General features: G+C 38.2%; 1 protein-coding gene across 1 annotated transcript in view; it reads right to left on the bottom strand.

Moving 5' to 3' along the window:
* Positions 1 to 26525, bottom strand: part of ATP7A (ATPase copper transporting alpha) — a 119199-nt gene that overhangs the window by 33720 nt on the left and 58954 nt on the right. The window contains exons 2-5 of the mRNA XM_031944667.1: positions 25330 to 25468; positions 10241 to 10733; positions 8994 to 9719; positions 4465 to 4644 (exon numbers count right to left, since the gene is read on the bottom strand). Coding sequence (XP_031800527.1) covers positions 4465 to 4644; positions 8994 to 9719; positions 10241 to 10733; positions 25330 to 25449 — 1519 coding nt within the window. The 5' untranslated portion in view covers positions 25450 to 25468. The remainder of the gene's footprint in view (positions 1 to 4464; positions 4645 to 8993; positions 9720 to 10240; positions 10734 to 25329; positions 25469 to 26525) is intronic.

Here is a 26525-nt window from a genome sequence, read left to right as displayed (position 1 = left end):
TCTCCCAAGGGAAGAGACAAGAGATCGAGGTAAAATTTGAAGTTGGTTCCAACAGAAATTTGAAAGCTGTAAATTTACTGTGAGAACTTCCCAGCCACTAGCAGACCTCATTCTGTGGACCTTAGCCCTAAGGACTTAGGGTGGGCACTGGGCAGCTCCAGAACCATTGAAGATTTCCTCAATCTCCTCTTAAATCATCCAACATTCATAGTAAATATATCTTTAACTTGTTATTTTGTGTAATTCTCTTTTATATATACACACATCTATACCCATATATCTTTTAAAGAGTTCTCATTTTATGAGTGTGATCTATATTTTGGTGACATAGATTAATTTGGAAAGTTCTATTTGATCACTTTTTGGTATTTATACTATGACTCCAGCTATGGTAAAAAATATTACCTAATAGAGATACTTTACTTTTGCCTCTTAGCCCCCCTGGCTTCTTTCGAGGCTCAGCTCAAAGCACACCCTCTAAAGGAAGCCTTTTCTAGTCCTTACCAGCTGGGAAAACTCTCTTCTTTCCAATGACCTTCCATTTTGTGGTTATATCTACATACCTTATATGTGCCTAGTTTTTTAAAAAATATCTCCCCCATCAAAATACAGGTTGCATAAAGACAAGGACTGTGGCTTGGTTTGTTTTTTTGCCTTTCTTTGTATCCCCAGCACTTAGGACAATTCCAGGAACATAGTAAGGGTTTAATAAAAGCTCTTTAATTGACTGATTTTAATCAGAGACAGAGCAAAATAATATTTGGCCCAGCACTTGTTCACAGTGGAATTACTAGAGACTGAAATAATGAAGTTTCAGTAAATTAATGAAGTGTACATACACACAAACACTTGATTAAGTAGTACTGACAATTATTGCATTAGAAATTATGATCATCTCTGATTTTTCTTGTGCAACAAGATAACTGTATAAATATGTATACATATATTGGATCTAACATGTATTTCAACATACTGGACTACCTGCCATCTGGGGGAGGGGATGGGGGGAAAGAAGGGAAAATTTGAAACAGAAGGTTTTGCAAGGGTAAATGTTGGAAAAATTACTCATGCATATGTTTTGTAAATAAAAACTTTAATTAAAAAAAAGAAATTATGATCACCAATACAAAAAGGCACCTCTCTCCTTACATAAGATGCTGTTAATGGTTCTGGTCAGCAGGACACAAATAATGAAGTTTTTTCCCTCAGGAGTGGGCATGAATTTCTAATCACCTAGCCACACTTACTTGCTCCTTGTAACTAATACTATGTTCTTGTAAGAAAATTGGCATTAACAGTAGTATAGTAGAGAGAACAGACCTATAACCTTGGTCTCATCAGCAGAGGATTTTTTCAATCAATTACATTATTTTTATCCTATGTGATCATTTCTGACAAATATAAAAACACATTTTACAGACTAAAAAATCTGAGCTAGGCTGAAATATTCAAAAGTCACATTCTTTATCGTTCTCTCTAGTTGGGGGCCGCATGGAGGCCTATGGAAAAGATTTGGGCATTTTAATGGTGTGAAAATTAGGGGAGTGAATAAGTCAACAGAATTAAAAAGTTAGTGTTCCCCTAAGCTGCAGTAACGGCAACATCTAAAACACACTGCCTCACAACTAGACTTCTGCAGTAAGCCTTCTGGCAATCTGCTTGCCTCTCTCTTCCCACTCCCCTCCATATTCAATAAACTCCAGTGGTTCCCTATCAACTCCAGTGGTTCCCTATCACCTCAAGGATCAAAGGCCAATTACTCTGTTTGGCCTTTAAGACACTTTATTACTTTTCATAAGGCTTTTCCAGTCTTCTTATGCCTTATTCCTATGCACACACTCTTGGATCCAGTAAGCCCAGCCTCCTGACTGTTCCGTGAACAAGATGCTCGATTTCTTGGCTCTTGGCATTGTCTCTGGTCATCCTCCCTACCAGGGATGCTTTCCTGCCTCATCTCCACCTGCTGGCTTTCCTGGTTTCCTTTTAAGTCTCAACTAAAATCCCATTTTCTAAACCTAACTCCTCTTAATTCTAGCGCCTTCTCTCTCTTAATTTCCTATCTATTCTATATATAGCTTGTGCATACATAGCTCTTGGATTGCTATCCATTAGATTGTTAACTCTTTGAGGTCATGGGATGTCTTTTGCTTCTTTTTGTATCCCCACTGTTTAACATGGTGCCTGGCACACAGTAGGTACTTAATAAATTTTTATTGCCTGACTGACAGATCCTGAGAAGAAATAGAATGCGTCAGGATCTCTGTGTGCAGTTCTAGGAACTTTTTAGGAAAGTTTTTTTAGGAAACATTTTACATTTCAGGAAAGACAGTGTCAAGCTAGAATGTATCCAGAAGATGGCGATAAGAAGCCAAAAGGGACAAAGAGCAAGTTTATAGGAGGATCAGTTGAAAGAATCAGTGATGGTTAACCTGGACAAGGAAAGATTTTGAGGGGACATGAAAGCTGTATGAGAGGCTGAACTATGGGAGGGAAATGAAACTTGATCTATTTGACCCCAGTGGGCAGAATCAGGAGCAATGGGTAGGGGTTACGCAAACACAAGATTTACGCCACATGGAATAGAAAAACATTGGAACAATTATCAAAGCTATCCAAAAATAAAAAGGGCTGGCCTGGAAGTGTTGAGCTAGATGGCTCTTGGGGTTTCTTTGAAAACTTTTCTTCTATAACTCCCCCCACCCTTCAAATTCACAGAATGTTTCAGTTTGCATCTCTTTAACTAATATATCCTACAACAACGTGAGCTCTAGTTAGAGGTCTCTTTGTGTCACATCCCCTACGAGACTTGATGTTCCATGTTTCATTTAAATTTCGTTTCTTTCTCTGGTAGTTAGCACACTGCTTTCTAAACAGGAAGCACTTTAGTAAATTATTGCTGTGGAGCAAATGTTGAATAAGAAATGTCTGGTGTCAATTTTCTAAGACCTTGCAACCTGAAACCATGGTTTTATTATATATCACCTTAAAATACTTTTTACTGAAAATAGATGTGAGGGGCAGCTAGACGGCATAGTAGATAGTGCACCTACCCTGGAGTCAGGAGGACCTGAGTTCAAATGTGACCTCAAATACTTAACACTTAATAGCTCTAAGACCCTGGGCAAGTCACTTAATCCCAATTGCCTCGGCAGGGAAAGAAGAAAGATAATTTTAAAAGACTTGGGATGGAAAAATGCCATCCACATCCAGAGGAAGAACTTCAAAGATTGAATGCAGATTGAAGTATACTATTTTCATTTTGTAAATTTTTTTTTTGTTTTTTCTTTCTCATGGTTTTTCCCTTTTGTTTTGATTCTTCTAACACAATATGACTAATATGGAAATATGTTTAAAATGATCGTACATGTATAACCTATATCCGATTGCTTGTTCTCTGAGGGGAGGAAGAAAGAAAAGTTTAGAACTCAAAATCATATAAAAATGAAATCTGAAAACTATCTTTATATGTAATTGGAAAAATACTATTAAGAAAATAGAGGTGAAAGTGCTAGAAAGATGTAGTGAGATTTTATAGAAACTTAAGATACTTAAACTAAAAGATAAAGTTAAAACTATAGAGCCTCTTGAAAAATGCCATCTACATGCAGGGAGAGAACTATGGACACTGAAGGTACATTGAAGCTTACTATTTTCACTTTTGGTCTGTTTGTTTCTTTCTTTCTCTCTCATGGCCTTTTCCCTTTTAGTCTGATTTCTCTTGTACAACATGACAAATATGGAAATATGTTTAAAAGGATTATACATGAATAGCCTATATCAAATTGCTTGCTGTCTTGAGGAGTAGAGAGGGAAAAGAGGAAGGGAGAAAAATTTGGAACACAAAGTCTTAAAAAATAGATGTTGAAAACTATCTTTACATGCATTTGGAAGATAAAATACCATTGGAAATTTAAAAAAACCTACAGATCCTCATTTTATTTTTTTAAAGCATTTTTACACTGGAAAATTAATAAATATTTACTGAATACCAACATGATCAGGTCTTACATCATTTTCTAGAAATCTTAACCACTATTAAAGAAGAACAGGGAATTAAAGCATCTGGGATAAGGACTGGACTTGGAATTCATAAAGCGTTCTCAGATGAAGAAATCTCTTCGCCTGTTCAAGTTATACCTTCTCTGTACCTTTTGTCTTAGAGTTACCTGAAACACCAAGAAGGCTGAGGGACCTGCCTGTAACTACATAAAATTGTTCAAGTGAAAGAGATGGGACATTTTCTCTATGTAAACAAAGAGCAACTAAAAAACGTTGGTGGTCAAGGGACTAATCTAAGGTCTTTCAGCGGCCTAGAATAAGTTCTAGAAATATTTATGCTTAAAAAGGTTTTTAAAAGAGAGATACACAAGGGGAGTCTCAGGCATCCAGACACCTAATACCATGAAAATGACAAAGGGTCTCAAAGTTATTAGAAAATACATTAAACTTTCCTAAATTTCTTACCTTCTTCCCGGCGTAGGTTTCTTTCGATGTTTGCTACACACGAGGCACAAGTCATGCCAGTGACCTGAATGTAACATTTGGCTGGAGTCTTTGACTCTTCTTTATCATGGACGGGAGGTTTTGGCTCTTCTTTACAATGAGTTGGAATCGTTGTTTTGCTGCATGTTTCATTATTTGAATCTGAAAGCAACATTTCCAATAAAGACTGTTATAAACAACAAAAGTTCCATTCCTTAGGGCAGGGGGAAGAGGGTTTGCTTATTTGCAGTATTACACCAAATGGTTTATAGCCTATACTAGTGGTTCCCAATTTATGGGCTGTTGATCACTGGAAAACCATGACGCTATTGCAAGGGCTCCATTTCATTAATAACCTACTTTCTATGGACAGAACATTCTACGTGTACATAGTTTTCTAAGCAAATATAGATGCTACTGTGATTAATACATTACAAATCCATTTAAAGAGATCCTCAATAAATTCTAACTTTTGTCATTATATATTCTCTAAATCAACAGAAAGTATAAGTTTTACATGAGGGATGAACAGATTGCTGTATGTTAGAAAAAGAGTGTTCAGAATACAACAGCTTGGAAACCACACCTACAAAAGATGTTTCCCAGTTAACTGGCTATGCATATATCCCTGGTATACCCCCAAGTACTAAATAAACCAAAAAGGCAACCATGAAAATCATTAAATGACTGCTGGGCAAGTCACTTAATTCTAATCGCCCCGGGGGGAAGGTGAAAGATAATTTTAAAAGACTGGTAATGGAAAAATGCCATCCACATCCATTGGTGTCTTTCCACAGCTCTGATTCTCCATTTCCTTACTACCCAGCTCTGTCCAAGTAGAATCTTAATTGAATCAAAAGAGCACAGATCTGTTTCTACTAAGCTGTTCAACCACTGCCATTCTCCTATGAGTAGCTGGTAAATAAATTAAGTAGGGATAGACAGATAAGAGGAATTTTTCAAAATTACTTTTAATGGTCATATTAATTACGCATAATACCCCTACAGAAGTAGACGTGATTGTTTTAAGTAAAATGGGTATTAGTCTCATTGATTCTTCTCTAGGTATCTGATATTTTTCAGAAGGAGAAGTTTGGGTAAAAATCCCTTCTCATTAATAAATGTTTACTGACTAATAGATCCTAAAAAGTAGGAGTTTTGCTCTACTCTGCCCCAATTAGAACATGTTTATCCTCCTCAAATAAGTAACTGATATCACAGTCACAATGGAAAAGCACTTTCCATTCACTTAAGGCAAAGCTTCTAAAACTGTGGGTTGTGATACAATATGGGGTTGCAAAATTATGACTTATAATCAGTAAACACTTGATTAATATACTTATTTTATATAGCTATTTACCCAAGGTCACATAAAAATCTCTCAGGCAAAAAGGGTCACGAGTGGAAAAAGTTTAAGAAGTCTTGCCTTACGGGTTTTCAAAACAGACAAAAATGAGATCAAATTTACAGAAGGAAACTGAAAAAGATTGTACCAGTAACTAAGCTAAAAAGAAGGTAGAGAAAAAGGTGGCAGTTAGTTCATAAATGCTTTTAGATTCTCTTGATAACTTAGTTTTATGAACTCCCTAGGTGGCAAGGATCTGCAGGCTCTTAGACTGGGTTCAAATCCTACCTCTGTTACTTCTAACCTGCACGATCTTGGATTTGCGACACTGAGTTGGGGTGAAGGAAGGTCAAAAAAGATGAAGGGATTTCTTACTCTTTACCTGAATCTAACCGATAAGATCATGTTTGTCAGAAACAGCAATTTCCCCTAATTAGCTCTAATAGGCAAAAATAAATATACCTCCTGAAGGCTAAAGATAGGCTAAAGTAGGGAAACTAGTATCAACTCTATTTAACTGTGAAAAATTAGATAATGACTTTGGGAGGATGGCATAATAAAGTGTGTACTCCTCTAATGAAACACAGGAAATATTCATTAAGCCACAGCAGGTATCAGAGCAGAGGACATTTAGGAAGAATTCTCCACAGATCAGCATAATGAATGCTCTGCTGCAAGGTAAAATGCAGGGAATTTCCGCTTCAATCTTTTACCCCTTGGGAACCGAGGGAAGCCTCCACTCTCCCTTGAAGCCTCAGGAAATCCCCATCTACGGTTACTCCCCTGGCTCCTGGCCTTCCTTTGAAAACTAACCACCACCTGTAAGGTGAGGATTGACCATAGTTTTTCACGTTCAGTGAGGTGATATATGCAAAGAAAACCAAGGGGCTGAATAGCATCGACCACTAATGGCCCTATATAGTCTTTTTTTTCCCTTCATGAACGACCGGCTGGAGCCTGCCTGGCCTTGACATTCAAATGACTCCATCTTGTTCATATTTTGACAAAAGTTCAATCATTCCCCCAAGTGTAGGGAACGAAATTCTCCCAGTGTCTTAACTACTTTCCTGGTCATGGGAAAACAACCTGAAGTGTTGGCTCTATCCTAAGTATTTAGTGCCCAGGAAGAGTATCAAGCAATACTAGAGTTGCCAGGGAAAAAATTCCAAGAGGTATTTCATTTTCAAAGGCAATGGTTTACTTTATAACTTAATCTTGCCTTAAAGCTTCCTCATTCCTTCAAAATTACCAAGAATTACTGAGAAATCCAGCTGATGCAAAAAAAAAAATCAATTAATAATAGCAATCATTTAAAGTTTTCAGATTAATTGGGTTATTTCAAGTCTTGTAGACAACTTAACCCTTAACCTATTTACTCTTCTGCAGTTTTGACATTATTTAAATGTAAAGTTGGGTGTGATTTCCAAATGCAGATCTATAACAAGTGATATTTGGCAAATGACTACTCAGGCAGAACAAGAGAAACCTCCACCTAACCAAAGATGGTCCTAGGGGCATTAAAAAGAATGTCAGAACAAAGGAGTCAAATAAACCAATTTCTTTTCAAGAGCTTTGTTTTGGATAGGCTGCATTAACATTCCATTCAACAAGCCTTTATTAATCTCCTACTAAGTGTGGAGACTCTAAGGAAGGCCATGGCCACAAGGAGTCTCACTGTACTGGAGGTTAGGCAAGTACAATGACAGAAAGTCAAAAACATAAGGGTGAGAGTGCTAACAAGTGAGAGTACTGGACTCATAAGGCTGAGAACTTGGATGGGGAAAATCTACAGCTTTCCTTTCACTGAGCTCTAACTGAAATTTGGCATTTCTTTCAATTATTTGAAACCATGATTCGGAGAGAATTAATACATTAATACACCAGCAGAATTAAAAAAAAAAATGGCATGACAATAATGGCAAACGAAATAGAAATTGGGTCTATCTGAAAGCCTTGCTCCTTCTTCTAGGATCATCATCTTACCGAGTGTCGGAGGCAACATTCCCACATCAGTAACTAGGTACTGCTTGCTGGATTGAATTGATTTCTTGGATGGAAGGAAACTTGAAACCTTTTCTAGCCTAATCTCTTCAATCACACATATAAGGAAAAGAAGGCCGAGGGAAGCAATTAGTCCAAAGACAACAGAGCTAATTAAGGCAGGTAGCAGTAGAACTTGTGTTTCCTGGCTGTTTCCATTATACCACACTTCCCTTTCTTTATTTTCCTCTGTAACTGCTGTGAAATCCCTTTACTCTATTAAGATTTCCAGAATTACAGGTATTAAACCTTCTAGGTCTCTCCATGTGATTTTACTCATACAGAGGAATAAATAGGAGTCAGAAATGGAAGTCTTTTGAAATACGCTATATTAAAATGAGTGTAATCAACAGCCATGTCTCCAACAGTCACTAAGAGTTGGTTCCATGTTACTACTATGGATCTGCTGCAATCACTAGGCACAGAAAAGTTCATTTGACATTGTCTCAGTTGACGAGAGTGAAATAGGAAGATATCTGCATGGCAATGTTTGCCTACATTAATTAAGACAGTAGAAATTAATGAGATGGTCTGGAAACAACTTTGTGCTGACTTTGGAGCAGCTACCCAATTTTTTCACACATATTTCAATCAAAGAAGTGTAGTGGAATATTTTCCATTTCACTCTCAGGCCAGGTTCAAATCAAGTTCAAAACAACAGTAGTTTGGCCAAGTTCACCTGTTGCTGGGTAAATACTGGGTAAAAACTGCAGTTCGAAGATGCCAACTAGTTCGGTTCTAGTTAGGAAAGAACAAATAGCTGAGCCCAGTTTAAAAAAAAAATTTCATCTTAATATAAGAACCTAATGAAAATGAATACAACAGATCACAGGATGATAGAGAATCAGAACCAGAAAGGACTTTAGAAGCCATCTAGTCCAATCCCCTTAATTAACAAGGGAGGAAACTGAGGCCCTGAGAGGTTAAATGCCCCCTCTTGGTCACACAACTGGTAAGTAAGCTGATAAGCAGGATTTAAACCTGGGCTCTTCCTGCCTCCAAGTCTGGAATTCTGTTTACTGTAATACTCTACAACTCATTTCTATTTGATAAAAAACCAAGAGTACTGCCAAAATGGAAATAAAACAGCATTATAGAATCGAAGGGAATTGAGGGAATTAATTACCTGTTAAGGTTGCATCAAATCCCATGTCTTCTATTGCTTCCCTTAGGATTTCTGGAGAGGTCAGTAAAGGGTCATATTCAATCATCCCAGTGCTACTGGCAAGTGAGACGCGTATGCATTTTACACCTGGTTTTTTTGATATGACACCTTCTATTGATTGCACACAAGAATTACAAGTCATACCGTCAATATTTATAACAGTTTCTTGAGTCAAAGGCTGGCTAGTGGCACTGCCCCATGGCTTCTGGAGAAAAGCAACTGTTGGAGAGTTCTGGTTGCTATTACACTCACTTGCAAGCCTCACTTTATACTTCCCTGGTGAGATGGCTTCTATAGTTTTTCTCAGGGCATCTGGAGTGATTAATTTGGCATTATACTTCACCACAGCAGATTTGTTCTCTAAAGAAACTGTCACGCTCTTTACAGCTGGGAGTGTAGCTAAATGGCTCTCGATATTGGACACGCAGGATTGACAATGCATGCCATCTATGATGAAAGTAGAAGTTGAGCCCTTCGTAGATTTGGAACATTTTTGCTGCGATTCCTCATTGGATTTGACTGACGTGTTCTTCAGGCGTTCTACATCGATGGTTCCCAGCTTGAGGTATTTGGGCTGTTTTTTCATGAATGCTGGAAAACCCAAAGCCTCAATTTGCTTTTTTATTTCTTCTGCTGTAATAAGGTGAGGCTGATACACAATAGATGCTTCTTGATTATCCAAGGAGACTGAGAAACCAAAATAAAAAAAAAAGCATAATTTAGTTGTTGTTAGTTCTCGTCTAACAAATAGGATAGCATAGGATACCCTGTTAATGCTGTAATACATATTTTTCCTCCCTCATTCTTCTCTTCTGTTCATAAAATATTCTTTTTCTTTCTAGAAAAACATGGGTGCTTTTATTTTTTACTGTGGCAATAAAGTAAAGCAGAGTGGTTACTATAAGAAACTCCATTAGAGGATGGCTGCTTTAGGAATCCTCAACTCCTTACATCTCTAGGCCCCCAAAGTCTCCTCCTCCAAATTAGGGTCTGGGAATCACCTATCCTCTAATTAAAGACATTAACTTAACTGACATTCAGGCTGGAATACAAATGTGGGAATACCAGTAAGCATTCCATTCTCATCACTTTTTACCCACTCAAAGAATGGAGCTTTGGAAGAAAGAGAAAATCAAAAGCCCAAAGGGAAAAGCACTCCTTTCCTTCAACTCGAAAAGAAAAAAAAAGAAGAAATCAAAGAACATTACCCTTAATTCGCTGAACACCTTGCAATTTACTTATTTTTCCTTCAATGGTGCTTGTGCATGAATGGCACGTCATGCCCTCCACCTTCATCTTCAGCATGACTCCGTTTGCTTGAACCACACTGGTGTCTTCACCAGAGGCTGGCTTCTTTTCTGGTGCTCCAGTATCTAAGCTGATACCCGGAACCAGCTGGATTATCTGATTGGCATTCACCACAGAAGGGATCATTGTCACAGTTGCTGAGCTTTGCTGAGGAGAAATTTGAATGTCTGTTACACCCTTGGCCTTAAGCAATGTGCTCTGGATTTGATCCCATGATGGGGCCAGTGAAGAAGTAGTAACAGTCAGAGACAGAGTGTCCGTTAAGACAGGCTGAGGGGTGGGATTGGGGAGAGAAGCCTCAAATCCCATATCATCGATCGCTTCCCGCAGTGAGCCTGGATTCTGTAGTTTGGAGTCATAGATAATGGTTGCCGTTTTTTTTGCCAGTGAAACCTATGGGGGAAAAATGGGAGAGCCAGGGTTAGTTAAGTGATGTGACAAATATTTTGAAGCTGCCAGATCATCCTGCCACAAACAAGATCCATAAAACATGCTCAACACCTTCCCTCTCAGAGAAGTTTCTCCATCACTTTTGACTTTGCATGTTCTCCCTGAAGAAAAAGCAGCATATATTGATAAAACGGATATGGCTGAAGGTAGGCAATCATAACTACAGGACTGGAAAAGCACGTGAAACCTGTACATGGACAAACACACTTAGAATTTGCCAATGGGATGCAAACTGCTTTTTCTTAACATGTCTTCACACAAATTACCACAATACTTCAAGTTTTTGCCCAACAACTCAACATGCTAAATCCCTAGGGAAAAGGATTAATGAAAGAAAATAATTAGGTACGGAGCTTAATCTTCAAATCAGAAATGGGTCAATTAAGATAACTAGGACTAGGTATAAGCAAGTCTTGCCAAAGTCAACATATTGCAGGTCTGTGTCTGAGGGAAAAAAACAAACAAACCCAAAAAACTCTCTGCTGTGTCTGTAGAAGTCAAGGCCACATTCGCTCATTCCCATGATCTGGTGGCATACATTCTTGTTCCCCTTCAGTGTCTATTTTTGCTGTCTCCCTGAGGGTCAATGTGTTGTCACACCAAGATTACTGCCATGACAACTCCTTTTCCCCACATTACAAAGATGTCTGACAAAGGGGAAAGCACCCTAAACTGGGTTTCAAAAGACTTGAATTGTCTTTAGTGCCAGTTCTTGCCAATTCCTAGATGACCTCAGGTGAGGTGCAGAACGTCCCTAAAGCTCAACTTTCTTGTATATAAAATGAGAATAGCACCTGCCCTGTCCCTCTCCCAGGGTTGTGGGAAAACCCAAGACAATGTGAAAGAGCATGGCCAATGGGAGAACATTAGATAGTGACATCACAGGCTCAGGGCATGTAAAACATATACACACTCATATACACACACTCCTCTTCAAACAGCTAAAAATTAAATTCACTGAAATGGGAGTTATTTACAATTCCCCTACAATGGTTACTAAGTGAATCTTCCTTCTGTTATCAATGTAACATATATATATATATATATATATTAATCTAGTTTATGCCGCACAAAACGTAATCTTTGACCTTGGCATAGTAGGACCTCAACAATCTCCCCAAACTAACTTTTCTGGATTCTTTCACACTATCCCCCTTCGGATATTTCTTCATGTTCCTGCAAAATTGGATTACTCTTAAATCCTCATTCCTAGAATGCTCCCTCCCATCTCCACATCTCCTTCCTTCAAGGCTCAACACTAACCCTCCTCCCCAGGTGTAAGTTTTCTTTCCCTCCCAAGATTTTTTTTTTTTGAGCATTTTACCTAAACCAGGCCTTGTTAGACTTTTTCCACTTGTGCCCCCCTTTCACCCAAGAAATTTTAATGTGGCTTCAGGCATATGAGTATATAAAATAAGTATACAAATCAAACATTTACTGATAAGAATGATAATTTTGCAATTCCTACATTCAGTGGGAATCCCATATGCAGTTGCAACCCAAAGTTTAAGAAGCTTTGACCTAGACTTCTCCTTTCTAAGAAGTCAACTCTGCCATAATGCTTGTTTCAAAAATGTGAATCTATTCCAATAGATTGATTACATAACACAGTATGCATTTTGACTTGGCTTATGCTCAATTCCTTAGGTGAAAAATAGAAAGAATGCCAAAAAACTGTACCACTTCACAAATTGCGACCCTTCTAACACCTACTTCCCATAAGTAAACTTAAGTTCTTTGTCAAGATATATCATGTATCTTCGGGAGCAATAGGAGCTGTTAGCTGATCCTTCTCCATAGCTTCTGTCCTTGAGATCCATAGTTGCAGTCGTCCCTGTCAACAGGAGACGTGGTAGAACTAAGGTACAGGCTGAGCAGATCGTGGACAGTTGGAGGCTACAGACTCTGCCACTATGGGTTGTAAGATATATGTACTTCTCGACCATTTGACATGTAGAAAACTATGCTATCACTTTTATTAGTTTCTTGTCTAGTTTTTAATGTGTCAGCAGAGAAATTTTTGAAAAAAAACAAAAACAAAAACAAAAAAGAAGTTTTTAAAAACTGTTCCCCAATCACATTTTCCCCATATTAACACATTTTCCCCATAATTAACGTGTGGTTTTTATTTTGTGACTTTGCAGAGACTGGTGCTTTGGGGGAATGAATATGTCTCTTTAGAGGAAAATTAACTATATCACATTATATGTATATCAAAAATAAAATCCTCTGTCATTCAAAGTCCTTCATAACCTAGCTCCTCTCTTGTCTTGCCAGTCTTCTTACTCTTGATGTCTGTTCCTACTGACACAGAGACACACAGACACACAAGACACAGACACACACACACTCATTCTCTCTCTCTCTCTCTCTCTCTCTCCCTCCCTCCCTCCCTCCCTCCCTCTGTCTCTCCCTCCCTCCCTCCTCCTTGCCATTCACAAACCAGGTACTCCATTTCTCACCTCTGGCAATTTTCAATGGCTGGCCCCAATGTCTAAAATATTCTCCCTCCTCATCTCAGCCTCCTTCAAGTACCAGCTAAAATCTAAAGAAAGCCTTTCCCAAATCTCCTTAATTCTAGTGCCTTCCCATACTATTTTCACCTTTTCTTGTTTGACTTTTCTTCCTAGTACATTTTCCTTTTTGTTCTTATTTTTTTACAACATGACTAATGTGGAAATATGTTTAAAATGATTGTATATGTCTAACCTATATTGCTCTCCTTGATGTCTTGGGGAGGGGGAAGATAAGGGACAGAGAGAAAAAATGGAATTCAAAATCTCACAAAAATGAATATTGAAAACTATCTTTACATGTAATTAGAAAAAAAATACTACTGAGAAAAAAAAAATCTAGCGCCTGCCCCATATTGAATAACTCCAACTTAATCCAGGTCCCTAGCCTATTTGTAGGTGGTTGTTTGCATACTGTCCCCCCATCAGAGTGAGAGCTGTTACCTTTTGTTGTATCCCCAGTGCTCAGCACATTGCATGGCACATAGCAGGAGCCTAACAATGCTTACTGATGGAGTGATTATTCCTTCGATAGATGCCCTCTCCTTGGAAGGCAAGATGCTGCACTGGAAAGAACAGTGGGCATGAATAAAGAAGCCCAAATTCAAATCCTGATGCTGTTACTTCACACCCATGTGTCCTTTTGTAGTTAATTTGATCTCTTTAATATATCTGATTGTCCCTTACAAAAAAAAAAAAGTGGGGAATTTTTTTTTGTTTGTTTAAAAAACAACAATTAAAAAACCAAACCATTAAAAAGTCACTTCCTTAATTTTAAATACAAAAAGTATTTGGTGATGAATTTACTGTATTCCTTATTGATTTCCTCTACTTATGAATAAGTAAATAAGGAAACTATAGCATGGATGCTAATTAAGAAATTCTCCTGTCGTTTTTTCATGCTTAAGAAAAATACTTCCTTATTTTTTAACTGTTTGAGTGTTTTAAACTTCGCCAGCTACATAGATTTACAGGACCAGAGACTTTAGCAGTGAGGACCTCTTCGAACCTATGCAGATCACAACCGTAAACTCAGAACTTAAGAAAAGGTTGTGAGAATCTTTGTGGGAGAAAAATGCACCACACCATAGTCTGAGCTTCTCGAGCCTCAGCCAAGATGGAACTTAGAGAAGAGACATTGGAGCTGGAATGGAGTCTTTCTAGCTGGGCAAAATGTGTCAGAGTGTGTACAATATTAGACTGGTGTGTCCTCTGCAAATCTACGATTGCCTCCATACTGCCCCACAATGAGGCCACAATCAGAAAAGGATTTTAGCGAACATAAGTCATCTTGTCCAATTGGCTTTTGGCCCTGCTTTGTTACTCTAAGGCCTAAGATGGAACCCAATATGCCTAATGCATCACTGTCCCCAATGAAGAAATTATTTAATTAAATAATCCATTTAATTATGACTTTCACGTTACAAAAACTGTCCTTTATGTTTTCAGCTGTTTAAGCAGCTTAGACTTGTTCCTCTGTCCCAAGGTCCTGGGGAGATGACAGGTGTTAATGCTAGGCCCAGAATGGAACAGGAAACTGAGGGTGAGCTCAATAGCTTTTGTGAAATTGTTCAGGGTGTATACATTCTGCCTATATATGCACATACATACATGTATCCACAGTACAAACATGGACTATGTATCAACATGTCAAGGAATCTCCACTTGGGTATTCCACGGATCTGTGTTTGATCTTGGGCTACTGTTTAACCTACCTATCAATAACTTAGATAACAGCATAGATGGGATGCTTACCAAATTGGAAAACACTGAGCTGTCACACAGTGGGTAACAGAGTGAAAATCCCAAAAGTTCTTGAGGGACAAATGTAAAATCTTACACTTGAATACAAAAATCGACCTCAAGTACCACAGGGGGTGGGAAGTTAGACAACACGTGTTCTGAAAAAGTTTTAGTGGACTGCAAGCCCAATGTGAATCAGCAATGGGATATGGCGGGGTGGGGAGCCTAGAATGGTCAGACCTTAGCAGTTGAGTGGAGGATCAAGTGGGGAGAGACTAGATGAAAGACAGGGAGGCTAGTTCAAAAGTTATTGCAATATTCTAGGTGCAAAAGGATGAGGGCCTGAAACAGGGTTATGGCCATAGAAAAAGAGAGCAGGGGTATGTATGAGTGAGGGTTGTTTTAAAGGTAGCAATGGCAAGATTTGTTAATAGATTGGCTCTGCAGGGTGAGATCATGAAGTGAGGCAGAATAGAGGAGGAAGAAAATGCAGCTCAGGACAGAGTCCCTAGGCAGTACTCATGTTTGGTAAGTGACACAGAAAAGAATCAGGAGAGAGCACGGCACAAAAAATCCCAGAGATGAGAAAGTATCCAAGAGGATGTGACCGGCAGCAGCAAGTCCTGCCAAGGGGTTAAGAAGGATGAGGAAGAACAGAGAAGGCCATCAAGTCTGGCAGTGAAGAGGTCACTGGAAACACTGCAGAAAGCAGTTTCACTTGAATTTGAAACTTGAAAGCCAGATTGCAGAGGATTTAAAAGAGAGTGAGGGGAGAATGAAAAGAACTACAGACTGCTTTCTCAAGGACTTTAGCCAGGAAGGGGAGGCGAGATAGAGGATGAAAGCTAATGGGGAGAGAAAGGAAAAACAAATGAGGATTATTTTTTAAGAATGAAGGAGACCTGAAAGTGTTGTGGGAAGCAGTCATGAGAAGATGAAGATGATGATAATGATGAAAACTAACATGTATATGACAGTAAGGGAATAAGTAGTTGGGAATGGGAAATATGGCATGTATACCAGCTGCTGGGAGTTCAGAATCACTGGAATGGAGAGAGTATAAGTATGAGAACCATAGAGGAGTAATTCTAGGAAAGCTCAGTAGTTGGACATATGTCTACAAGGGAGAAATGTGATTAGTGTTTGGGATCCTTCCTTCAAATGCAACCTCATGATAAGTGGTGAATGAGGTTGTGTCCTGGAAGTGACGTTCCAGGAAGCCCTGCTGATAGCAGGAACAGGGAGAGATGTGGGAGCTGGAACAGGAGGAAGTGGGGAAAAAAAACCATTCTATTCCATCCCATCTTTTCAAATCTGGCCCATGTATTCCCTCTGTAAATCCATGAAAGTTCTGAAACATTAAGCTGCCTTATTCCATGGTGGGGAGGATAGCTGATTTCTGTCAGAGCTCGGCCACAATCCCGTCAAGAGCTTTGTGAAAGGGTTAACTATCTCTCCCAAATCTGATTGTTACATAATAAGTGATGGCACAGTCGATTTGGAGTCAGGAAAACGAGTTAAAATCCATCCTGAGACATATACTAGGGGTGTGACAATGAGCAAAATCACCTATGGCAGTTTCCTCATCCGTGAAGTGGGGATAATGATAGTACCTACCTTACAGGGTTGATGTGAGAACCAAATGAGATAATGCATACAAAGTACTTTTTAAACCTTAAAGCACTGCATAAATGCTAGCTATTATTATTAATAAACCACATGTTGAATTCTCAAAAATTATAATCTCTAAAGTCCTTTCTAGTAATAAATACCATAATCCTATCAGCTGACTGTAATTAGACTTCAAGTTTTCTAAAAAGGGATCAAAATATTTGTGACAGTATTACTATACTGACGTCCTGAAGGAAATCTCATTTATTATGCTGCCTCAAGGACAGGAATCTGAAAAGTACCCAACATCCTATGTCCACAATATATAGTGTAACATCTTGGTCCAGATTTAAAATTTCACTTACAACAGGCAACTCCCAGTAAATGCTAATTCTAATTAGCATATCAATTGCATGTTTTCCTTTATGTCAAAATAGCCCAAGAGTGGACCTAGAGAGATCTGACAAAAGGCAGAAGAAAGAAAAAGTAGGACAAGCAAGGCAGGAAGTGATTAGAAGTGTTATTTTTCCTTTTCATTATTGACTATCAAGTTGCCAAACTTAGAAAGTGTGCCACTATGAATCTCTCACTGTTTTAGAATACACACACGTGTATATTTGTATGCATGTCATGTGTACATATACACGTCATACACATCTGCATTGTGTGTGTGTGTGTGTTCATATATACGATTTGCTACTGATCAGAAAGTGTTTTCAGGTTACATAGATAATTCCATTTCTTGGCAAAGTAACTAAACTCAAATGGCACTGATCTGACCTTAAATGGTCCTTTGTGAAACAGTGGTAAATCCTGGGAAGATCTTGAAGAAACAGTACCACCATCTATGATTGAGTTTGGTTGGCTTTTTTTAGAAAACCATATAGGAATATACATGTAAATATCAAAGAAGAATTCAGCCCTGTAATTATAAGTATAAATGCTGTCAGAAAAAAAAAGATTTCTACCAGAAGTAGCTCCCTAGGTAAGATGGCCCTGTTTTCTATAGAATATATATTTCTCAGTAAATGAGGCATAGGTTTATTTGGAGAATACTCCAAGTGTATGGGTTTCCAGATAGTAAAATAATTTTACTGTAATTATCAAAAATTCTACTGACAGGAGTAAAGCTGTATAGCTACATAATTAGTGAGATTCAGCTTCCGCTCTGGCACATAGTACCAGTTGCTTTAGATCAAAGAAAGCAGGTGTCACACTTAGCACTTATTGAAAAAAATTAAGTACTACAGAATACAATCTATTTTTTGCTAGTCTTTTTCTCAAGCCAACAAATTTTAAAATAGCACTTGTTTTCTGATTAGTCCAAGAATTATAAATATTACAAAGTAAAAATGATTATTCAGAAAATCAATTCAAAATATAAAATGTGCCTAAAAATAAATAAATGAAATAGGCACCTGTCGATTCTGGTTTTTCCAATTTGGCTTTCTCCCCAAAACAAATCAGAGATGACTGCATCTGTGGGGATCAAAAGTGGACGTCTACTATACTAGAACCCATGCCACAGCATGATGGTGAATATAAAGAAACATTAGCTTTAGAAGAATTTGAGAAAGATGAATTAAGAGAAGAATACTAAATAAGGATCCGTGAAATTTACTCAGATGTCAAAGAAGCAGAAAACATTTGGAAACTATCCCTGTACTTTTCTTTTTCCCTAAAAACTTCTGTAGCTATAGTCATAAGCACAGACCTCTGACTGGTTGGAGTTTGTGCTTTTCCTCACACAAATTAAGTAAAATCAATGAAAAACTTATTTCCAACCCCAAAGGACATGAGATTGAAAGATAAAACTTTATCAGCAGACTTTTATTCGGTGGAAGGAAAGAAAAGTGCATCAACTGTGAACTGCCTACATTTCAATACCACTCCCACATACTTAGTTCTTGGACCCTTTTTTTAATCCCAAGATTCTAGTGCTTTCTCAAACTGAAACACAATGACTGAAGTAACCAGATCTTTTTTACCAACGGGTAAGTAAAATCAAAGACTATTTGCTCAAGTTCTTGTGAAAAATCACAAAAAAACTAATGACAAATCCTTCAAGTGTGGATAATTGTGTATTCAACTGCAAAGCCACCTTCGTTGAGACTGTTATTGTGAGAAACAAAATGGCAAGCTAAGTAAAAGCCCAAGCAAGAACTTCTTAGAACTGAAGGTATATGACCTGTAAAACACACCAAGATTGCTAAATTCCCACTCAATGAACCCTATGCATGTGATAACCGTGTATTTTAAAATCAGCCAGAGTCAGGAATTCAGGTTAGGGAAAAATCTTCAATCTTTTATTCTCAGTAGAGATGAAGAAGAATTGGAGGTAGAAGGGGGTCAGAGGTAAAAGGAAACTGAGTCAAGAAGCCAGCCAGACCAGAAGCCACGAGATCAGCAGCCACCAGAGCAGAACCCAGCCAGCAATCTCCCCCAGCCTCTCTTCCTGCCCCTATGCCTCCACCCACCAAAATCGTCATTTCCTATACAACACATCAGGACTTGCACAGAGAGTGGGTGGGGGCCATTCTTTCTCCAACCATATATATTAATAGAGTATAGTTCAATTACTATTTAGTCTCACGTGCTTGGGACCTCAGTGCATCAACTCAAGCCTCAGCCCATTACATATGCACTTCTTAAATAAATGTCTGATGTTAAAAGGGAGTCTTTCAGATTCCTGATCATAAGAGATCATTAGTTTGATCTGTTGACCATAATGCTCTGTAGAACACAGAAGTATCTCTTCTGCGTGGTTGGGAGGGGGAAAAAAAGGATGTTGCATATAGATTTTAAACATAATACACATTAGAATATGAAAGGTAGACCAAAGTGCTGCTGGGAAATCCAATGATGGAGGAGGCACCTTTAATATGGGTGATCAGTTTGAAAATTGCTATGAACCGATTAAATTCGTCACCAGTATTCAGTCAAAATAGGTTTTACTCTCTTTTCTCTTCCCAGGATAAATGAACTAAAAAAGCCAAATTACAAACAAATAAAAAACACACACCTGTAAGAAAAGCCCACCAACTATAACGTTCTTCTAATGGTTTTCAAGCCTTCACTTAGGTACTAATAATGAGAACAATAATACTCAGATGTGGCTATCAAACATGTGTCTTTTCCTGGCGCTATTAGGGATATGTTTAGAGAATGACTCATTAATCCCTGGCTGTGAAAAGACACCTTCAAAGTCACACCAACTCATAGTAAACATAGATAATAGCACACTTCCATGAGAATCACATTACACCAGGTCCCCAAACTTTTTGTGGGAAAGATCTATTTTTAATTTTCCTGATGCTTGAGATTTTTGGGTGAGGAGGCAAGAACCTAGAGAGGCACTGAGGCAGCCAGAGAGACTCTCCCTAAATAGACCAAGGGAGGGGTGCTATTTGATATATTGCTTCCCTGATGGGAGTCTTGGCTGGGACAGTGGGTGTGGGCAAGACTAAGCAAGAGGTGACAACAGTCATGGAAGAATAGGATTCTTTAAATGACTCTACAGCAACATACATGCAAGCTTCCAGCTTGACTGACAGATCCTGCTCTCCCAGCTAGGAACTTGAGAATTCAAGACTATATCCCAGGAAGACAGAATCAGGCTCCCTCTCCCAAGGGTCAATCAAGCCATGTTCTAATTCAGCTGATTGTCAAATGAAGAATAAGGATGTATGATTTTACCACACATTATCATTCTAAGGCCCAAACCAACCATGAGAAAAGTTCATAGAGGAGGTAATAACACACGAAACTGGCTATTCATTAAGAGTTTGTTATCATTAAATATTAATTGAATACCCACTAAGGATACTGTAGTATGCAAGCTTGGGGGAGGGAAACATGGTTCAAAGGTGATTCAAGCCATTTGGAGGTAGGATGGGCGAGTGTAAAGTGAACCAGAGGATCCAGATTGGAGACCAGCTTTGAGACCTACCCTGTGCTCCTTATTACCTATTTGGCTAAGGACAAATCATTTTTCCTTTCTTGGTCTCAGTTTCTTCATCTGTAAAATGAAGGGACTGGAACAGATTACTGGGATCCAGAGATAGCCTGATACAGAGGGAAAGAGTGCTAGCTTTAGAATCAGAGGTCCCAAGTTCAAATTCTGTCTGGCATTTACTAGCAGTACGCCAATGGTCAGGTCACTTAACAATCTCTGGGCTGGGATTCCTCTCAGAGTGTTGGTTGTACTAAATGTCTTTTAATAGTCTTTTCAGCTTTAAGTCGATGATTCCGAATCCTATAAGCTCTGGGGTCCTTTTGAGTTCTAAACCCAAGAAGGTAACCTTCTATGAAGACACATCTTGCCACATAACAGGAAAATCAAACTATATATATATATATATATATATATATATATATATATATATGTATATATAGGCATAAATACATATGGCATAAAAGGGGATTTAAAAATAAGATGTAGACAAGGGTTTCTCAAACATGGAATCTGCAGAGTATTCCAAGGATGTTGTGGCAACCAGAGACATAAAGCTACAAACAGCTATTTGGTAATATGAGACACATTTAAAACAAAATGTGGAGGGCTCTGATGAAACAGGAGAGGCACTACTGGGGAAAAAGTCAGGCCTGACAAGTTTGAGAACCACTGACTTACAAAGACACACAGAAATTCAAATGTCTTTAATTAACACTGAGGATGAATAACATGTGACTGGTACAGTGGAAAGAACTCTGAACTCAGAATCCCAGGGACTGAGTGCTGAATCCCATTTCTTCCATTAACTGCTTGTGTGATCTTGGGCAAATCACTTAATATCAAAGGGTCTCAGTATCCACATCTATACAGAGGGGGCTCTGCAAGAGGGCCACTCCAGCCCTGTGACCTGATGAAGCAGTGGATGTTTTTGAAAGATGTAGGGAATACTCAAAAGATATGAAGACAATGTTCAGATTAAAAAAAAATTAAAGCCATTTCTAGTCAGATGAAAAAGTGCTCTAAATCTCTATTGATTAGAGACATGCAAATCAAGACAACTCCGAAGTACCACTTCACACCTCTCAGATGGGCTAAGATGACAGAAAAAGATGATGATAAATATTGGTGGGGATGCGAGGAAAACTGGGATACTGATGCATTGTTGGTGGAGTTGTGAACTGATCTAATCATTCTGGGGAACAATTTGAAACTCCGCCCAAAGGACTATCAAATCCTGCATAACCTTTGACCAAGCAGTGTCTCTGCTGGGTCTGTATCCCAAACGGATCATAAAGGAGGGAAAGGGACCCACACATGTAAAACTGCATTAGCAGCCCTTTTTGTAGTACCCAGGAACTGGAAAGTGAGTAGATGCCCATCAGTTGGGGAATGGTTGAATAAGTTAGGGTATATGAATGTAATGGAATTACTGTTCTGTAAGAAAGGATGAGCAGGCTGATTTCAGAAAAGCCTGGAAAGACTTACAGGAACTGATACTAGGTCAAATAAACAGAAGCAAGAGAACATTGTACACAGTAACAGCAAGATTATATTGATGGCTAACTGTAATGGACTTGGCTCTTTTCAACAATGAGGTGGTGCAAGGCAATTCTAATAGACTTGTGAGGGAGAAAGCCATCCGCATCCAGAAAGAGAACTAAGGAGACTGAATGTGGATCAAAGCATAGCATTTTCACCTTTTTGTGGATTGTTGGTTGTTTGCTTGTTTTTTTTTTTCTTTCAAGTATTTTTTCCCTTTTGATCTGATTTTTCTTGTATAGCAGGATGAATATGGAAATATATTTAGAAGAATTCAACATGTTTAACCTGTATTGGATTGCTTGCTATCTTGGAGAGGGAAAAAAATTGAAACACAAGGTTTTGCAAAGGTGAATGTTGAAAACTAATTTTGCACATATTTGAAAAAATAAAATACTATTAATTAAAAAACGATGTAAGGGACACTGCTTTGGAGGTCTTTGGCTTCTCTTAACTTCTGACCTCAGAGACCTTGTCAGGTACTTCAGGGGAAATAAATTCAAGCAATCTATTTTAAATGTCTGCTAAGTGTCTGGTACTGTGTTAGAGGCTCAGGATACCAAGGCAGTAAAAACAAAGCAGGCCCCATCCTCAAGGAGCTTATTTTCTTCTGGTGGGAAAGAAAACATCCAGAGAAGTAGGATTAGGGATTTAGAGATGGAAAGTACCTCAGAGATCATTTTATCCAAGTCCTTAATTTTATAGATAAGGAAATGAAAACCCAGAGATGTTCAGTGACTGCCAAGGCTCACTCAGGAATTAAAATTATTGAGATCTAAGATTTAAACTCAGATTTTTGGAATCCAAATACACAGATCTCTGTTGACTATGTAGTATTCTGATATCTCCCCATAATAAAGTAAATGGGAAATAATTTGATGAGGAAGTGAACATTAACAACTGGAAGACTCAAAAAAAGCGAATAACTTAGATTAAGGTGAAAAGGATAAGTGAAATCAGAAGTAGGTAAGACAAAAAAAAAGAGGGAAAAGATGAAGAAGAAAGGGGAAATGAGAGAGAGGAGAACAAGACTGAAAAGGCAGCTAGTTACAAAAGTTGGAAAGAAAATGTTAAAGAGAGGTAGTTTGGTGGTGCAGTGGATAGAGCACCAGCCCTGGAGTCAGGAGAATCTGAGTTCAAATCTGACCTCAGACACTTAGCACTTCTTGGCTGTGTGATCCTGGACAAGTCACTTAACCCTAATTGCCTAAGCATAAAAAAAAGAAAGAAAAGAAAATGTTAAAGAATCAGAAAGGGTCTAGCTCAATTCCTTCATTTTACAAAGGAAGAAACAGACCTAACAGATGAAGGGTCTTATCCACAGTCAGTACAGAATTATGGTTTTTTTTTAATTGCTAAGACAAAGAAAGAATGGGTCAGTATACCACAGGAAATAAAAATCCAACTCACAGGAAGAAGAAAAAGTGGGTAGAAATTACTTATCTCAATTTCCTCCATTATCCATTTTTGGGAGTTTTGTTGTTATTGTTGTTGTTACTGAAAATGTACAGCACAAAATTTACTGCAACTTATGCTTAGAGATGAAAATAATAGCTAGCAATTATATAGCACTTTAAGGTTGGCAAAGCATTTTGCAGAGATTATCATCAACCCTGGGAAGTACCTCTATTTGACAGATTAGGAAACTGAGGCTGAAAAAAGCTAAGTGATTTTCTTAAGGTCACACACATCCTAAGTGTCTGAGGCAGGAGTCTTCCTGCCTGGCTCCAAGTCCAGTCCTCTTAGCCACTGTCTATGTAATAATAATAGTTCACAGTTAAGTACTTCAGGTTTTACAAATCACTTGCATAAAGATGAAAACAAATATTAGCAGATAATCGATTTCCTTCTCTTAAATAAGAGGAATAAACAAAATGACCTCTAAAGTCCCCTTTCATCTATGGCTATGGTGGCTATGATCTCATCAGGCAGTTTTGCAAAATCCATGGCCCTAACAAATTAAGAAAGGAATGTAGCCACAAGGAGACATGGAGTCTAGGAAGTCCTCTGAATCCAATAAGAAAGTTCTTTCACTTCTCTAATTAGTAATGCTGTATAACCTCTTTGAAAGAAGTAGAATTATCAACCCTGTTTTACAGATGAGGAAACAGAAATTAGGTTGAAGAAGTTTGCCTAAGATCATGCAGCAAGCTGGCAACACATCAGAAACACACTTCTACTGTCTCTGTCCACTGAAGCACAGCAATGAGACTCTCTTTCACAATAACAGACTACACGCTAGAAGGATGAGTTGGGGAGAAAACAGCGCCTGTGGTGGCACTCGACAGCCACATAAAAATGAAGACACAACCGGCTCCCAACTAACAGGAGTGTTCTCTGTGCTTGTAAACACATCCCAGTGTGCCACACATACAAAAGGAACCCTAAATGACCACAAGACACCAAAATGAAGTTATCAGAAAGCCACAATAGTGATCCTCCTTAATCAGAAGGTCCATCTAGCATGGTCCCGATCAATAGTGGACACCACATTAATGGTTTTTCCTTCACTGAAAATCAGTCTACACTTAACATATAAAATAGTATCAGGAATTTTTCCAGATTTTTCCTTGTTCCAGTTTTTCAGCCTGGGATATTTAAGACAACAAAACTTCAAAGCACACACACATGACCCTTCCCTCTTTTCTCTGCTACAGACAAATGATTCTGGATTCTACTTAAAAAAACATAATCCATAATTTATTACTTCAAATATTGGTTTTTTTCACGGTTATACTGGCAACGTTAAGAGAAAAAAATCAATTTTGTTGTAGTTGACTGTTCAGATGGAAGAAATGAGAGGCCAGACAGGTTGACTGGATATTGAGTAAAGAAAAGCCTCTGTCCGTGGGTGCAAATATCTGTGAGCCATGTGACCCATGCAGAACGATTACTGGATAGGATCGAAAGCATCACCATCTTTCATAATCAATGATCCTAATGACACCTTGTTTTCCATTTTCAGATACCTTAAATTTGATCACCTTGACTTCTGTTATTGAAGGAGAAATAAAGGTCCAGAGATGACCTACTTAACAGCACATTTAGAACCATGACATTATTTGCTCCCAAGTCTTGAACTCTCAAGTCCATTTCTGTTCCAGGTCTAAAAGTCATTTCATACCAGGTTTCCAATCATCATAATTTGTTCTCACTGAAATCTGGGGCATTTACTTACTTGAATATGGTGTACACCATTCTTTTTTCCAATCTGTTGCTCAATGGTCTGGACACAGGAATTACATGTCATACCTTCCACTGCAATGGTGATAGAATTCACACCCATAATTGGATCCATTTTGCTTTTCTTCACATTCCTGGGTTAAAAAAAAAAATAGTAAAAGATTTCAACTCAGCAGTGGAAATGAGCACTTTTCTTTCTCTATGGAACTGTGCTGGTAGTAAAGTAAATAAAAATCACTTTAAAAAATCTGTCTATAACTTTCCTTCATCTTGGAGAGGAGGTAAAAAGCTATTTCCAAGACAAGACATCACCATCCCTGAATGAATACAGCACTAAAAGAAAACTTAGGATATTTCCAAGGAGACAGAGTTATTCCTGCTTATGTTTTCCTTCTTACCGTAATTTCTCATAGCTAATACTATTGCACCAAGTTGTTTTCGTGTTTCAAGTAATTTTCTTTCAACACAAAATCACCTACATACAGTAACAATTCAATTGAACAAACTTTATCGAGTATTTATGTGGACTAGGCAAAGACAAAATTTCAGGTGATGTACCCATTAGCTTATAATGTTAAAGACAAGGGCAGAGGAGATAATATATCGGTAGGAGTAGAAAGGAAAGAAGTTACAAAGAAGCATATTTCTATAGAGTTTGTTTACATACCATTGTGCAATTGGTATGATCAGTCACATTGGAAGCAAGCCTAAGAAATGAGTCAGGAAAAATAATGGGCTTTTCCCAATGCATATCTGTAGGCAACTTTGAGAGGAACCTTACGTTACTCATGTTTGGGTCCCATGATTTTGTGTAACTTTGAAGGTACTAATTAAAGCAAATTTCTCTAGTTTATAAGAGAAGTTACATTAGGAAGAACAGGTTAGGTAGATACAGGGAAATTATGCAAGTACTTGGCAAAGACTTCAAGTTATATAGAGAATAATTAGCTTTGCAGAAGAGGCAGGGGAGGAATTTTGAGCTACAAAGGGAGGAAAGGGCAAATGGTGACTGGGGGCTGGGAGGGAAAGCAGGAAATAAAAGAAATGATACTAAGATATTATCACACCCAGCATGAGACAGCAATAAAAGGAAAAGCCAGAATCCAATCACAAAAGTTCAGTGTTCACTCTTAGAATCTACTTGATTTGAATTAGAATCTGCATTCACAGGACCATAAGTAACACTTTAAA

This window comes from Sarcophilus harrisii, chromosome X (genome assembly GCF_902635505.1).
Source record: "Sarcophilus harrisii chromosome X, mSarHar1.11, whole genome shotgun sequence".
Lineage (NCBI taxonomy): Eukaryota > Metazoa > Chordata > Mammalia > Dasyuromorphia > Dasyuridae > Sarcophilus > Sarcophilus harrisii.
This window is presented reverse-complemented; position numbering and strand designations above follow the sequence as displayed.